Genomic DNA, 16,496 nt, shown 5'->3' with positions numbered 1-16,496 from the left:
ACAAGTTAAGAAAAGTTGAATGAGGCAATGGGTATATTGTTAATACACAGGAGAAATTTAAGATTTCCATGGAATGCAAAGCTGCATGTGTGCAAGTCATTCATCCTTAAAATACCTAGCAGGTCAAATGAATAAAAGTAGCACAAATCATTAAATCATATAGCGATGATACTGGGATTGTTGCTGATGATAGGTTAATACCAGTACATGCTAAACTTGTGTGGTTAGGATGGCAGGTTCAGGGCTTAAATCTGCACAAAGGTTCCACAGTGCCAATAACAATGTTCAATGCTTTGACAGCCTGGGGCTTACATGATCAATGCTAAAGTCAGGAACTATAACATTTCATTTCAAATTTAGAACAGGTTTAACTCTTCTTCAAGTTCCCATTAATCATTGCATTTGTATTCTTAGTTATATTTACCAACCAAACAGCATGCCATAGTGTGTATAAAGCTATTCAATTAAGAACCACGATCAGATTTTTCACACGACGACCACGTTTTTGTAATGTTATTTCTTGTGCTATTTTTCGAGCAGCCACGTTTCCCCAGAGAGTGATCTTTTGGTCATAATTATCAATATCATTCACTAATCACGAATCACTTAATCACCACATTTTTGAAACTTGTTAACACAAAGAAAAGCAGACGATCCTTTTCTCATTTTCTTCTGCTATTAGCCAATAAACCATTATCGGCCATCCCCTAAATCCAAACCTCTCAAAAGCGATAAAACTATAAAAGCGGTGTTCTTACCCGATCCGCTGAACGGAATATTTTATAGTTTCTAACAGTTCATCTCACCAAGTTACACTGAGCCCCCCCCCCACGACAGACAAGATGAAAAGTAAACTAAGCTTAGCTAATACTCTTCCAAGGTACAGTAAAATATCATTTAAGTTTGTTTTTGTGATGTCTTTTTTCTTGTTTTTAAGCAAAAACAGTTAAATATGAATAAAGATACTACATGTAAACGATTCTTGATACAATCTCTTTTTTATATTTCACGCAGTTTTTCATTTACATTATTTGACAAGCTTTTCGTATCCATAACTAGCGGCTTGATTTACACTGTTGCCACATTGAAAAATTCAGTTTTGGTGAAAAAATTTCGACTTCAAGGACGTCTGGCAGATATAAATCGGCCGATGTCGGTGTATGGCGTCTTATGATAATTTAGTATTAGATTTGATCTTTTTTTAAGCCTAAAATCAATTTTCTTAATCAAAATTTGTGTTTTGCCAAAAAGCCTAAACTTTCTTGCGTCCGGCGACTAAAGCACGGCCGAATTCGGTGTCTGGTCTTATACCATTCGACTCGGTATTTTTTTATTCATTATTTATTGAGTTTTGTTTCACATCTTTTAAAAGAAATGTGTTTTCTGACAAATCCCGCCAACTTTGACATGGCGTAACGCGTGAATACGGCCACTCCCGGCAGGCAGACGTGTGATTTTGCATTTCCCTTACGCCCCTCCCCATAACCTATTGGTCAAACCTTTTTCTTAAATGAAATGTGTTTCGTTTGTCACGGGACCCTAGACTTTTAGGACCGGCCTTGGACGGGCTAAAATAAAATTTACTAGTACATGGCTACATGATACATGTGTGATATGTGATTCGATCAACGGTGACTGACCATACATATAATATTACAATCTCTCATTTACTCGAATCGATTTATATCGCCATTCCCCCTGAGTGTTTGGCGACAGCGGCGAATCAAATTCTTTTTTCAATAAAATAAATTAAAAAGTTTTATAAAAATGGTTAATGGTTTTCATTTTTGTACATTTTTTTTATTTTTGTTACCGTTATTATATAACATATGACACGCCAAAAAGGTAAAAAAAAAGTTTCGAATAGAAAAAAAAGAGCGGTGAAAAAGGAAGAAGGTAGCCTATAGTATCCCGTGATCACATTTGAAATCAATATTGAAAAAGAGATGTCCTAAGCCAACTCGTTTGGCTCATTTGGAGAGCCAAAGAGTTGGCCAAAAATAGCGTTAAAAATCAGTATTTTTGAGTTCTCTCTCAATAGCGCTCAATAGTCAATACAGCGTTTAACTATTCTCTGAATTGGGCCTGAAAATGGGAAAAAGAAGGAACTGGTGGGTGGTGAACGAGTTTCAGATTTCAGCTCATTTCCAACATCGAAAGTGAAACAAGAATCTAAAGAAAACCCACGTTCCTACTCAAAACAGCATCAACCATCAACAACAATAGTCACTCCAATTTCGTCCAAAGGCGGGTCTGTTACTAGATGAGGAGGTAGTTATCGTTTTGCAGTTTATTCACGCCTGCGTTTGTTTCATATTGACTTGTCAAACGGGCAAACAATTCAGAGTAGTCGGTGATGTCGGCGCGTGAAGTCGCAGCAATTGAGGAATAATTTTCCACAGTTGCCGCAATTTGAGTTTGATTGCCACATCACCGGTGCTCTCAACAGGGTAGGGCCTACCCTGTAGGGCTGTAGGCGGTTGAATTGAAGAAAAAAACCGAGGGGTTGGTAATTAAATAAAAATTAATTTCAAAAAAAAAACTTTTGGTTGGTGTCGGCGAGTCAAGTGCCACTGTGCCAGCAAGTGTGGAATTCCACACTTGCTGCCATTTGAGTTTATTGCCATACCACCGAAGTTTGGGTAGAGAGGGGTAGAGAGGGGGTTTTTGGGGTTTTTGCGATGAACTGGGTGTGATGTCAGTCATGTCACTCACAACCAATAAATGATTCTCTCTTTCTACTTTTAATATGTAGAAAGACTTAGGCCTACTTACCATAGAAGTATAGTTATCCAAATTTCCATATATAGTAATAGTTTGTTTACCAGCTGTTTTAAGATACATTTTAGGATTTTTAGGTTAAATATGATACTGTACATTTTAAAGTTTAGGCCTACTTACCATAGAATCCGATTAGGATTCCTATACCCACGAAGGCAATGATACCAAATATGCAAATAAATTTATGCATATACCGATATTGAAACGGGCAGGACCGTTTCTCTTTCGTTACAGGTCCGTTTCTCTTTCGTTCAGGAAAGTTTGAAGATGGGTGGGAAGGGGTTTTTTTTGGGGGGGGGGGGGGCAGGGGGTTGGTGGTCAAGGTCAAGGAGAGGGTGATTTAGCGTTTAGTAGCGGTCAATCGAGTTTGCTACGCCTGGCACGAACACCAAGACATTATTTTGGACCTGCACGATGAAATGTGCAGAACAAATTTTCATTTGATCTGATATTCTTAACTTTGCATTCTTTCAACTGTTGGGTTGTAATTTATTTAACCATACAACAGGCGGTGTACCACTGTAAGTTTTCTCGACAGAAGTTTCCTTTTCTTAAAAGGAAATTTTTTTTTCGGTGTACCACTTTAAGTTTCTCCAAAGTTTGGGTAGAGAGGGGGTTTTTGCGAAAGTATAAACTGGTTAAATTTACTATATTCTGGGGCTGAGTCAAGGAGGGGGTGATGTTTTCTATTCGTCGCAAGAATATTGGTGCAATGCATAACATGCATAACAACCAATGTAAAATATCATTTCTTTCATTTAAATTAGGGAAGCGGGGGTAGCCTCCCCCCTCCCCGAAAGAAAAAATGGTTACCAATAGGACAATTGTTGGACGTGACTGTTGAAAACGAGAAGTTTGTCCTGCAAACAGACAAAATAATTTGAAGATGTGTGGGAAGGGTTTTGTTAAAGTGATTTTTTTACAGAATTTATTCAAGCTTATTTTGGGTTTAAGCAATCTTGAGGGGTCTCCCAAATGCAGGCCATGACTGTTATCTACGAAGATGAAAAAATGGATGATCCGTATTCATCCAAATCGAACGACATCATCAAGTCGTTATCAAGTATGATTTTAAATACAAGCGAAATTTTTCAGCTCATTTCACTTAAACATGAAAATGTGCAACGAGAAAGAAAAAATTATTACCAATGGTTGAACGAGACTGTTGAAAACGAGAAGTTTGTCCCGCAAACAGACAAAATAGTTGGAAGATGTGTGGGAAAGGTTTTTTTTTTGGGGGGGGGGGACCTGTCATCGACGCAGTTATTTCATGTTCTCTCTTCTTCTCGCATTCATTCTCCTAATAATAGCAATAAAACCATAGTACCAGGCCGTAAATTTTCGTCGGCCGTCTTTTATATCGATGGATCTATCGCTGGAATGCGAGTGGTCGTGTCTAGGCGGTCGTCATTTGCCCCCAGGGCTGGGCGTGACTACAATAGATGAATTCGATTTTCACATCTATAAAATAGACACTTCTGGGCCCGTCGCTCATTTCAATAGCAAGTCGTTTGGGAAACTCAACTTAAATCCGGAAAACTAAAATAGGAAAACAAAAGCGCGGGTTAGAGGAATAAGACGGATGGCAACGCAGATAAATGAGCCACGCCTATGGCGCAACGCTTTCGTGTATTATTACAAACGCCAATTCACGAAGAAGAAGTACAGCAGCAGCAGCAGCAGATGAGCTTTCTTAAAGCCCATCGTCCCAGCCACACGCACACACACAGAGGAGAGAGAACAGAAGAGAGCCGGGCGACAGTATATATATAGAGATTGTAATAATAATGGTGGTGGTGGTTCTTATTATTATATGGTATATAGCCGATTACGATGACATATACAACACATTACAATTATTATTAGACGCCTTCTTCTTTTTTGGGTTTTCACAAATTAGATGGATATATATATTTAGTTATATATATTATATTAGAACACGTTGAGCCCCAAGACGCGTGAAACCACAGCACATCTAATAAATGATTTTCATTTTTCTTTTTTCTTTCTTTTTTATAAGTTTTGGATAGAAATTATTTTTAGAATTTTTTCCGGTGGGGGATTTGATCGTCACGTTTTCATTGATTATACAACAAGGAAATGATAGCTCGAATATACGTATTTTCTTATTTTTCTTTTTGTTTTTTTTTGGGCTGTTGAGATGCGGCGCGGTGATACCGCAGTGGGTTAATGGCAAAATATGATATTTATAAATATGTATGGAAAAACATTTCCCCTTTTTTTTCTGGAATCATGTTAAACAAGAAAGAAAAGGAAACAAAAAAAAAAAAACCGGATTAAGTACATTTCTTTTTTTTTCTTCCAGGGAGAAGAAGAAATATCGATACATTCCCGCTGGCTCGATTCCAAGTCAAATATAATAATTTTTTTTTTTTTTTTTTATTATTGACGACGGGCAAAGGTTGGCCGATCGTATAAGAAAAAGGAAAAAAAAAATCGAATAGAAACAAAAACGGAGGAGATGGGGGGAGAATTGAAAATTGATTACGGGCGAAGATGCCAGGCGTCGATGACAACGTCACGTCAACTGAGAAGGGCGGCACTCAGACCGACGACAAAGAGCCATAATTCCAGGAGGACGACAATCGGTCGGGCGTTGCTCGATCCTCCTTGTCCTATAGAGCCGAGAAAAGAAAATACCAAAAAAGAATAAAAAGAGAAAAATCGACAATCAGCCGGGGATATTTGTTACGAGCATCTCTACCCGCGTGCGTCACACATATCCCGCCGACGCTCTATCGCGACAAGGAAATGACACAACAATCTAAGACGACAGTCGCCCCCCTTCCAAAATAAAAGTAAATAACAGTTAGATAGAAAAAACAAAAATGGAAAGAAGAAGAAGAAAGTTTTTAGGACGTCCGCTATACTTTTGCCATTCAATCAACTAAAAAGATTTCCCGTTTCTCTTTCTTTCTGCTGGCCGGCCATGAAAACCTGACAGCCGACTGTGGGAGATTCTTTTGACAACGTCCGTCGAGTCATCGATCAAACTGTTTTTTTCTTCTCCAAACGGACGGACGGACGGACGTGTATATTATACCTTTGCTGGCCGCTGATAGAGAGTAGGAATCGCGGCTGTGATGGGAGGAGGCCATGGAAGCTGAAACTTGTCCGGAAGAAGAACTGCTGCTGCTGCTCCGGTCGGATGGAATGGAAGAACGGGATCGTTGCTGCACCTGCTGCTGGAGCTGAACGGTCAGCGCCGACGCTGTCGTCACGTTGGTCGACGCCACTCGCTGGTAAATGCTTTCGTTGAGGACGACGGCCCGGCAGGCCACGTTGAGAAACTTTCTTTCCAGTTGCCTGGCCGTCGGCCAGTAGCTCAATTCCGATTCGGCCGACCACAATTCCATCCCGCTTCCGCTACTCTTGTCCGCCGAGGCCGCCAGCGCAGATTCCATTACGTAGCGAGACTCCACTTTGTTTATCGTCTGGTGGACAATCACAAAAGCCAAAATGAATTAACTTTGATAATATACGTGTACCTATATTAGACCGCCCCCAACTTTCGTCATCGAGACGAATGATCAAAATTATTATGCGGGCGAAACATTGGCAGTTGCCAAGGATTTCCGGAGCTCATTAAGTTCATGCATCAGCGGACGATTCTGTCCGACCTGTCTGTTTTATTCCCTTGTTGTTTGCGTTATATGTCTACTACGTAGTAGTATATTATAGAAAAGAATGAGAGAATGGTAGTACCTCTTGACTGTCTACGAACCAGGAGAGAATCGGTTTGGGTCTGGATTTACGAAAAGAGCAGGTGAATCGGAGCTGGTTGCCCGGTTTCAGATCGTTGGTAGGGTTACCAACCATGGAAGGGCCGTCACTGTAAATGTCTATTTATTCCCGTATGGATATAGAGAATCACCCGGACAATAGGAAACGTATAAGGAAAAAAAGCAATAAAAAAAATGAAATAAATCTTTTGCTTTTTTGGTTCCAAAAAGTTGAAATGTCATTTCCAGCCGGAATCCAACTAACCGTAAACGGTGAGGTTTTCTTCCCGGTAGTCGGTGTTGAAGTGCGGGGCCTCGGTCGATACTTCGCACTTGTACCTGCGCCCAGAAACATCCAATTGATTACATCTTTTACATCATTCAATTGCTGCGCAGGGAAATAATTCAAGCCGTTAATTGTACGTACCTGCCCTCGGCTTCGCGGGTGACGGCTTTCAGGTGAACTTTGCCAATTTCTAGCTCGTCGTACTGGCGAGATATATAAAAGAAGTACATAAGATTTAATTTGATTAAGTCGATAAAAGGGAAAAAGACAAGGAGAAATGGTGTGGAATAAATCGATTTTGATCTGAGCGCAGCAGCTGATGCCGCTCCATTGGCGTTATGGGACGCGACATCTGCGAGACCCGCCCATCAGATTACACCATAGCTGACGACGACAGCAACAACAACAACAACAGCAACTTACAGCGGGAGGGGGGAATACGTGGAAAAAACCCAATAGCATGCCACTCACGTTCTTTTATTGAAACTTTACATATAAATAACCGCCACCGGAGAATCAAAAAAGATGCAGATTTGATGTATGAGGGTGGCGGTGCCATTAGCGATTTAACTTGAAGACTTGACAGCGGATACACACGTCAATAAGTGAACAAAATAAAAAAGAGGAATTGAATTTCTACGAAACTTTGCGTACATATATATATAGGACGATATGGCCAATAGATTGATAACCGATGCGTACAAATCCGACGAATATATTTATAGATGACGGCCATGTTTGTCATAGTGAAAGCGGCAGCCGTCTACCGCGAAATCCCGACCGACTTTTTATATTTTTTTATATAGATCCCGTTTGTGTGTGTTATGGGGAATAACAATATGAGGAGACGTCAAAGGTGCCTACAGTATATATATATATATACGTAGTATATCTGTCAGACAAACAACAATGTGGCCAGGATATTTTTATAGGATTTTCAAGCGAGTAGCAGTCGGCTGAAAGTGAAAAAAAGTCGCCAGCTGCTGCTGCTGCTGCTGCTGTCGATATTTTTATATATATATATTATATGTGGAATCACTTGAATGTAACCTGTCTCTCTTGGGCGACATTATCTACCCGCCGCCAGCTATGGCAATACACCGCGTATATATATCAATACAACAGACTCTCTTGTTATTTTTCTTTCTACCCCCTGTTTTTTTTCCTCTCTCTCTCTCTGTCATGGATACGTTTATATATAAGAAATGACAAACAAAATCTCGGGGAATTGATTTTCTTATATATACCCCCCTTCCCGCAAGTCTATTTTTGTTTCTCCAATAAAACCTACGTACTCTCAAATATGTTTATAGCAGAGTTGTCGAAAGGAGAAAGAAAAAACACATATATCCAAAGTTTGCGCAAGTATAATGAAGCCCTGGAATTGGTTAGTACCGACAGTTATTGGAAGAAAAGACAGGAAATGGCAATAACTCGTGAGTGTACATCACCAAGGCCATTATATTTGACTTTCGGGTAAGTATAATGAGAGAAAAATAAAAGGGAAAAAGTTAGACTCTGATATAAATAGGAAAGGGGGAAAAAAAAGCGGCCAAGAGATATATAATTGGGCGTTTCTTTCTCTATTTTTTAAAATAAAAATCTAAAGAAAAAACGTTCCCGCTCCCGCTCTATACACACACATGGAGTGACGTCATGTAAGACCAACTTAATGAAGCTGGACTAATTGTCGAAGCAACTACTTGAACACGAGAGCTACAGCTAGCGCCAGCATGGTATACGGGGGCGAGAGTAGTACATATAAGAAGAGCTATAAGCAAAAGGAACTTTGAATAATGGCACCGCCGAGCGTCGGTAGTAGCTGGCTGCTCCAACATTTCCCATCCATTTCACGTATGCAAATATAAGCCGCCCCGTGACAGTCTACTATACGTGCAGCAGCAGAGTATTACATGTACATGTGCTCCTTTTCCTCATCCCGGAGGTATAATAAACCTAAAGCGCACAAAACTCTCAGACTCGAGTACGACGACTACTACCGTACTACTACACTATACACTACCGTACTACTATAGAACCCATGGAAATGTGTGTCTACATGGGCAAGGATCTTGTCGGGAATGCACACGACGACGGCGTGCTGCACTTAATCGCTCCTACACAACTGGAAGGAGCAAGGATTTGGGGTATGCCAACTGTACGGGTGCACCATGCGCTCCTAGGGCTCTGGCCCGTCCTGTAATTAAACATGCTTGACACAAAAGAAGATGAGTCAATATTATAAGGTCCCCCAACTTGTGTGCAAGTTTCTGGGCAAACACGCGCCCTCCCCCCCTCCTTTTCGACAGCTCACGGATGGACAAACTTTGATTGCGCCCCATTCTGGCAAACGACAACAAACAAACCAAAATCACGCCGACGACGGGATTGGGCACGGCGGGAGTTAAAGAAAAGAAAAGTAAAAAGGAGCCCGCAGATAGAAGAAGAAGAAAAAAAGAACAAGTTATTTACAGGGAGCATTGTCAGTCTATGCTGTGCGCCGCGCGTGCATCTAAGTTCAACGTGTGTGTGTGTGTAAATTGTTGACTCACGTGAATGGTGAAATTCGACCAAGGGAAGACTCGGAATTGCGGCGTCTCTTTGGGGACGTAGCCAAAGAATTCTATAAGTCGTCCGGGATAAATTGAAGGAAATTTTTCAGCACGAAACTTTTTCAAACTTTTGGGATTTTTTTTTGTGGTTATGAATAATATTTTTTGATTTATTTGAATATTCAGAAGTACCGTGAGAGCCCTTGTACCACTTGACCGAGTACAAGGAGTCACCGTCTAGGTCGTACAGGCACCGCAGAACAAAATCCGATCCTCGTTGAACGTGACCGGGAACGACCATTTGCGTGATGACCAAGGCGTCACCTGCACTCAGCAATGCACCCAGACACAAAAAAAATGACATTTTCAACCGTCCATAAATTTTTTCTTATTTTTTAAATTCAATTTCTTTCTTTTATTTTTGAAACTAAATTCTAAACCAATTATTTATAGCAAAGATCAATCCGCCCTTATATGTAGTAGTACTCTGGGCGGATGACAGGTAGAATTTAATGGGGGGAACTTTTTGTGTGTGTCTGGACCATGATATTATAATAACTAGACGACGTTGCGAATAAATGGTCGAGTTGATCAAAAGGGAATTATATATCGATGCCGGACAAAAGAGGGACCGGCTGAAAGCCCAATAGAAGGATTTTCGGTTTTCAATCACGGACTCTGTTGTGGATGGATCCCGGTAAAAAAAAAAGAAAAAAATGTTGTCGATCGATTTCCTCCACTTCGGTATCGACTTATTAAGAAGAACCGAATTAAAAAGAAGAAAATAAAAATGGAAGGTGGTCCTTCTATGTATGCGATAGGGAGGGGCGGAAGGATCGGCGACGACAGTTTGAATGGGAAATGTTGCATTTTTCCAAAAAAAACTTACATTTGTAGGTGACGTGCTGGAGAATGAGCAGTGCCAAGACGGACCAAGAAGACATTTTCAGCCTCCGACTTTCTTCTCTATATCGACTTTGGTGTATATAAATATATTTTCCTCAAAATTCTTTTTTTTTCTTCTTCTTCTTTTATTCGCACTTGGGTTTGCCTTTCCCCCCTTCAACACCCAAACCCAGACCGTGTGAGTGATGTCGGTCGATCAATTCGCTCGTCGGGGCTCCTTTTATATGTTTGCCCTCGTAACAGGAGGAACAGCTTCCAGTTTCTTCTTCATCCTTGGGGTTGTTTTTTCTTTTCTTTTCACCAAGAGAGAAATCACTCTCTCAACACACACACACACACAGAGAGACACACACACAAGGGCGAGAAATCAGTCGGGCTATTGTATCCAAACAGCACTGCACGTCGTCGCCCTATAAAAACAAGAAAAGGAAAAAGAAAAAAGAAAGAAAAAACGAGTCAAACGAGAGTTGATGTGTAGACGTCGTGCGATTGAGTGCCCTCTTTTCTCTTCTCTTCTAACTCCCCCCCAAACACCAAATAGTTTTCTCGAGAGCTGTGCGCGCTCTGCCACTCAAGTGGGTTGGCGACAAGCGCGAGCGGCTCCACTATAACAAACACGCCCAATAACGAACCCCAGAGCTAACACACACACTTCTCATCATCATCCGCACCCCGATGTAAGGAGAGAGAAAAAATAAAATAAAAAAAAAAACCCATCCGATGAAACTGAAAGACGAAACAGTCGCCTGCTGGCAGGATAAAATGCTTCAGAGGGGTTGCCACTTGGAATGTTTCATAAGATCTTTTTTTTTTCTTTTTCGTTCAAAGAATAAAAGGGATGATTGGTTTGTTCGGATGAGGGAACCTTCCCCATACGCATAATTGGATGGTTAGTAGTAGCGATTTTTTAAAGAAAAGAAACAACAACAGACATTGATTAAAATGTATATATCGCCCCCCCTCCCCAAACGAATGTACCCCGGCGTTATTCAACATTCCCCCTTTAATTTTCACGAATGATTACCGAGCCACCGAGCAGCAAAAAAAGTCAAAACTTTATTTTATTTTCTAAAAAATATAAAAATAAAAACTCAAACACAACAATGTAATTATGGGCCGGGAAAGAAAAAAAGAACTCCAGCCCCCCTGGCGACCTAAACACAACACAAACTTTTTTGCTTCTTTTTCTTCTTTGCCCCCACAACGAATGTGTAATCAATTCACTTCTCTTTTTCTCTACTACCACGTTTTTAAAAGAAAAGGGAGTTGGTATATGGAGAAACACAAACACACCCCCGAAGAAAAAAAGTGGCCGACATGAAAGTGGAAGAAGAAGAAAAAGGGGGAAAATAAATCGAGCAGCCGAGAGAGTTTGCACAAGTACAAATGTGTGTTACAAAAAAAAAAGGGGGGATATTCTTGTCTTTTCTCTTTCTCTCTCTTGTTATTGTGGAGGACATGATAGAAGGGACATGTTTCCATCAGCGGAAGCGATCAACGGAAACGGCAATCCCCAACAGCAGCAATGGAAACCGCGCAAGCTTTCCAGCAGCAGCTCCTTTATCTCTACAGCTCGTTGGACACAAAGAAAAGGGCAGCCGACGGAGTAAAGGAATGTACTTGAGGCGCTCTCACACATTTATTTCCGCTTCTTCAGCAGTTGATCGATTCAAATTGCATTTGCCTCCCTTGTTTTTTCTCCCTTCTTTCCTCGTTGATAAAAAAAAAAAGAACAAATCCCGGGAAGAAAGGAAGAAAAAAAAAAAAGATTGTTGATTGGATTGAGATCCTCCCTCGCAGACGAATATGACGACATGCTCATCCCTCCCAAATTAAACTTGCGAGGATAAACTTCTTCGCGGGACTCTCTCTCTGATGATGAACGCGGTATTTTTTTTCCCTTTGCGATCAATGAGTGCACGTTTCCGCGGGACCCAAAGTTTTTTTTTTCTTTTTTTTTTTAAATTTGATTATTTGACTTTGAAATTAGCTAAGAGGGGAGGGCAGGGTGATATTACCTTCAAGAGTTTAAGCGGAGGATGAAACCAAGTCCGACGTCGCCTAAGGATACAGGGAAATGTATTTTTCTCTATGAAAAAAACTGATTGCTCGCTTGGATTGGTTTCACGTGCCGCACCATGAGAACGTTGGCTGTGGAACTGACAGTCCCCTCTTGAAAGGTTACCAGAGACACCCCCTTTCTTACCATTCTGTTGCGCCAGACGGCAACAGACGCATGCGTCGACGACTTCGTTCCTACATCAAGGAATCAAAAAAAAACCGAGTAGCAGAAACTTGAGATGCAATAGAGCTGATGAGACTGGCTTTCTATTTTTTTTCTCTCTCTCTCTAGCCCCCAGTTACAAAATAAGGAATAATTAGTCATTTATGAAGAAAATCACATTACGATGAGGGTCTGGGCTTCAGAATCAGCTTTCCTGTGTCATCGCAAGACATGTTGAAATCAGTCAGAACTTGTCTGGCTCTAGATGCCACTATAGAAGGGGCCACGACACGTTTGTGGATCCCACAAACAAATAAGATGACTGCAATAAACAAAATGCACCGTTAATGAAAGTATCTTGTGCAATACTTATTGGGGTTGAATAATATTTACCTAGTAGCAGAGATGCAATTGTGAAAAAGAGATGATTGTAGAGTGAGTAAAGGAAAGACACTTGCATCGTTTCAGGATCCACGAGCCATTGCCAAGCTGCAATTGCTGTGCAGATGGAAATAAAGGCCAACAAGACTGCAAGAGTTGGATAAAAATGTAGGCTTTTAATGACATTCCAAGTACATTTTTGTACAAAATCATACCTCTCCATCTTATTGTTGAAGGCTGTATGGACTGTATTACTTCCGTGAGTCGTCTTTCAAATGCTTTCAGGTCTAAAAGTAACCAATAGATTCAGGAGTCGTTCACAAAGAGATTGATAAAATGTTTTAATCAATACTGTGAAAGAAAATGATTTTCTCACCTTCACATGCTGTTTGTTCCAAGCTCATTTTCCAAATAAAAGAAAATAATTACTGTGTATGATTGCACTTTAATTTAAAAAAAACAAAAACAGGTTTCCAGCGTTCGAGACTTCGAGCAATCCAACCCAAGCCTAGGCAAAAGCAGACGTAACTGAGAAATGTTTTGAACCACTTTGATATAATTAAGGGCACCTGGTGGTAAAATTTGACACTCGATAGTGTAATTTTACGTTTCCCACAGATGGCATTAAAATCTCTTTGCGGATGGCCGGAAGCCCGGAACGCAGTAAATAATTGATATAATTGATTTAAAAAAAAAAAAAAAAAGAAAAGAAAGCATCATGCATACTTCGTATACTTAGTGATACTTAACGATATATACACAATTGTAAAGGGTGAAAGTCTAGAAGATAATTGCTAAATATAATACACGCTCGTACTTGATTGCGCACTGGGTCCTAATTGAACCACTTTGCATTACCGAACTAACGATATTAATGATAAGCGATCCGTAGATACGACTCTCAGAAGTCAACTGTCGGAATTCTTATTAACTTTCTTATTCTTATTATCTTATTCTGTGACCTAAGCAATATTTTCATAACTCAGCCTCTTTTCTTCCTAAGCAATTAGAAGGTACAACTGGGCAACATGTTGATGACAAGCTTATTATCACAACAATCTTATCACTTTTCGTATTGTGGTAATAATTAATAACAATAACTTTTGCTCCTTTGTATACAACAGAGAATGATACTAAATGCATCATACTACCATCATACTACCATATCCTACATTTAAATCAAAGGGAATCTTATCTGGTTATAAAGGGTTCCAATTTAGAAAATGACGTAGAGATATCAGAAAGTATCAGGCTGTCCGAAAAAGCTTGGCTGTTGTATTAGATCGTAAACAGGCTTACACAGTTAAGCTCCAGCCAGATGATTCCACGGAAATGCATCATTAAATTATTTTTCAAAGGACAATTACTCAAACACGAATTATCGATTTTTAAAAAAGCATCTTAAATACTAATAATAATAAAAAAAAAGAATAGGGAAAATTTGTGTTTCTAGGGTTACAACCAGTAACTAAAAAAATCCTAATAAAATCCAGCTATACTCAGATCACAGGAAGAAGCATAGTAAATTAGTAATACCAAACGCAAATCACATCATTAAATATAACACGACCGTAACCTTGTGTCAGTTACCGTAAAATAAATGTACTAAGGTTGACTTTTGCTTACGGACAGACGGCGGAACATTGAAGAAAAGTTTAAATTGGAGATGCGATGTCAACGTATTCTTCACATTGATACTGCAGACGTTGCTCAGGACCTTTGTTGTTATTGGCTTGAGGCTTGACGTCCAGCTCATTCGCCATTTCATATTCGTAATCCACGATTGGCAACTGCGAACTATTCATTTTTTCTTCCACGCTCGCTGGTTGGTCCATTTCCATGAGAATAAAATGAAAGATAAAAACACCCAGAATGGCTCCAACATGCGGCCCGACCAAAAAGATCCAAAACCAATTGTATCCGCGGAAACTAAAATTTAAAGAAAAATTAGCAACCAAGAATTGACTTAAAGCTCCTCATATTTACCTGAATACGCGTGATCCAAATCCACCGAAATAAGAAACAAGTCGAGGAGCTAAATCACGAGCCTGTAATTCATCGTTAAAAAGTACAAACAATTATAGACGGGGATCATATGCATAAGTATTCAAATGATTAACCTACCGGGTTGAGAGCGTATCCTCCATTAGAACCGTAAGCCACTCCGACGGCCAAAAGGGTGAAACCAATGTAGAACGGCTGCAAAAAACTGGGGACTTTTGAATACTTTGGATTTGTTACCACGCATATAACAAGCATAAATATCGTTGTACATAAAATCTATGGATAATAGACTCGATATTAGAGACCGCATATGATGCATGAAAAATTAAGTAACGTTTCACCTCCTCAACTAAACCAGTAACAACTGACGAATAAGGGGCCGGATAATTGGCAAAAATGGCAGCCGATCCGGGCTCAGAAGCATTGGCATGAATCCTGAATTTGCCATCAATTTTTCTAACAATAATTGCTTCTACAAAGAAGAAACCACAGAACAGATAATATAATAAAAAATAGGCGATACATTAATATTTCAATGTAATATTACCGTAATAAACGCCAAGGACGGTACCAGACGCAGCCAGAGCTCCCAAGTACTGTGCAAACCAGTACACTGGAAGCCTTTTCCACGGGAAATCTTTTGCCACTGCGAGAGCCATTGTTACTGCTGGATTCAAATGGCCACCTAACATCACAGAAATTAACCTTGCAGTCTATCTTAATCCACACTTAAATTCAATAGCAAAATATTCATTAATTCAAATACTTCTTACCTGATGCTTTAGCTGAAACGAGAATTCCAAGGCAACATCCAATACACCATCCCCAGTTGATAGTGAAATAATTGCCCTTTTCGCCTTGGGTCAATTGTGATTGGGCTACGCTTCCATTTCCGATGGCCTAAAATTCACGTTGAAATGGAACCACATTAATATGTAAAATTGCTGTTGACCAACTTGATGAAATAACTCACAACAAGAATGAAGGTGCCAATAAATTCGGCAAAAGCGGCTCGAACCAGGGGATGAACACGACAGCACAGACGCATCTTCTCTAATGCTCGTACAAGTGACACTCTGTAGATTCAACAGTTGATCACAAATTTTACTCAGAATCATGGAATGGCTTACTATCAACTACACAATATGCAATAAAACCACAGTAAAAGATGCAAGGGACAGGATTGCACAATGTTGAAACTAAATAACCGGCAGTAGAATAAATATGCTATTGCTATAATACGAATGGATCGCAAACAATAGCGTCTTCACTGGCATATGTATGCACCTCTTCAATGATTAACGATTGATAAAAACACGTAGAGTACTGGATTGGTATACAATTCAATCCTCAAAACTGGTTTTACAATTTATAATCGCAAAAGAGAGAACTTACCTAAGTGTACAAAATGTCAAAAATCAGAGAGGGGCGTACTTTTAAAACTGTGAATCTGTGATCAGACAATATCAGGAAAACCAAACGGTGTAGTTGGAAAACAGAAAATGATCGCGAATGATAATTTACATCTGCTTCAATTACGACGAGGGTGGGGAGACAGGTAGACGGGGTGAGGTATGATGTTGCCAGATTAACACAAGTTTTGGATTAAAAATAGAGAT

General features: G+C 39.9%; 3 protein-coding genes across 5 annotated transcripts; all 3 read right to left on the bottom strand.

The window, feature by feature from the left end:
* Positions 1-4,376: 4,376 nt before the first annotated feature.
* On the bottom strand, positions 4,377-12,513 carry LOC124196032. The gene is made up of 9 exons (XM_046590803.1): positions 12,287-12,513; positions 10,252-10,678; positions 9,555-9,686; positions 9,363-9,433; positions 6,952-7,013; positions 6,790-6,863; positions 6,508-6,644; positions 5,846-6,236; positions 4,377-5,417 (listed from the first exon to the last, which is right to left on the bottom strand). The coding sequence occupies exons 2-9, from the start codon at positions 10,304-10,306 to the stop codon at positions 5,326-5,328; spliced, it is 1,014 nt and encodes a 337-aa protein (XP_046446759.1). The 5' UTR covers positions 10,307-10,678; positions 12,287-12,513; the 3' UTR covers positions 4,377-5,325.
* Positions 12,514-12,580: 67 nt separating this feature from the next.
* LOC124196033 (nuclear envelope phosphatase-regulatory subunit 1-like) lies at positions 12,581-13,406 on the bottom strand. Its single transcript, XM_046590804.1, has 4 exons — positions 13,250-13,406; positions 13,089-13,160; positions 12,886-13,020; positions 12,581-12,814 (listed from the first exon to the last, which is right to left on the bottom strand). Exons 1-4 carry the CDS (start codon positions 13,275-13,277, stop codon positions 12,672-12,674), a joined length of 378 nt encoding a protein of 125 aa, XP_046446760.1. The 5' UTR covers positions 13,278-13,406; the 3' UTR covers positions 12,581-12,671.
* Positions 13,407-14,458: 1,052 nt separating this feature from the next.
* Positions 14,459-16,428, bottom strand: LOC124196031 (aquaporin-10-like). Of its 3 annotated transcripts, none has more exons than XM_046590800.1 (8): positions 16,273-16,428; positions 15,851-15,953; positions 15,651-15,777; positions 15,425-15,562; positions 15,219-15,349; positions 14,998-15,153; positions 14,860-14,921; positions 14,459-14,802 (listed from the first exon to the last, which is right to left on the bottom strand). In XM_046590800.1, exons 2-8 carry the CDS (start codon positions 15,923-15,925, stop codon positions 14,529-14,531), a joined length of 963 nt encoding a protein of 320 aa, XP_046446756.1. In that variant the 5' UTR covers positions 15,926-15,953; positions 16,273-16,428; the 3' UTR covers positions 14,459-14,528. The 3 variants fall into 3 exon arrangements, with proteins under 3 accessions (XP_046446756.1, XP_046446758.1, XP_046446757.1); XM_046590802.1 differs by having other exon boundaries at positions 15,851-15,957; positions 16,274-16,426; XM_046590801.1 differs by having other exon boundaries at positions 16,312-16,405.
* Positions 16,429-16,496: the final 68 nt, after the last annotated feature.

The sequence above is a fragment of the Daphnia pulex genome, chromosome 6, assembly GCF_021134715.1.
Source record: "Daphnia pulex isolate KAP4 chromosome 6, ASM2113471v1".
Classification (NCBI taxonomy): Eukaryota; Metazoa; Arthropoda; class Branchiopoda; order Diplostraca; family Daphniidae; genus Daphnia; species Daphnia pulex.
This window is presented reverse-complemented; position numbering and strand designations above follow the sequence as displayed.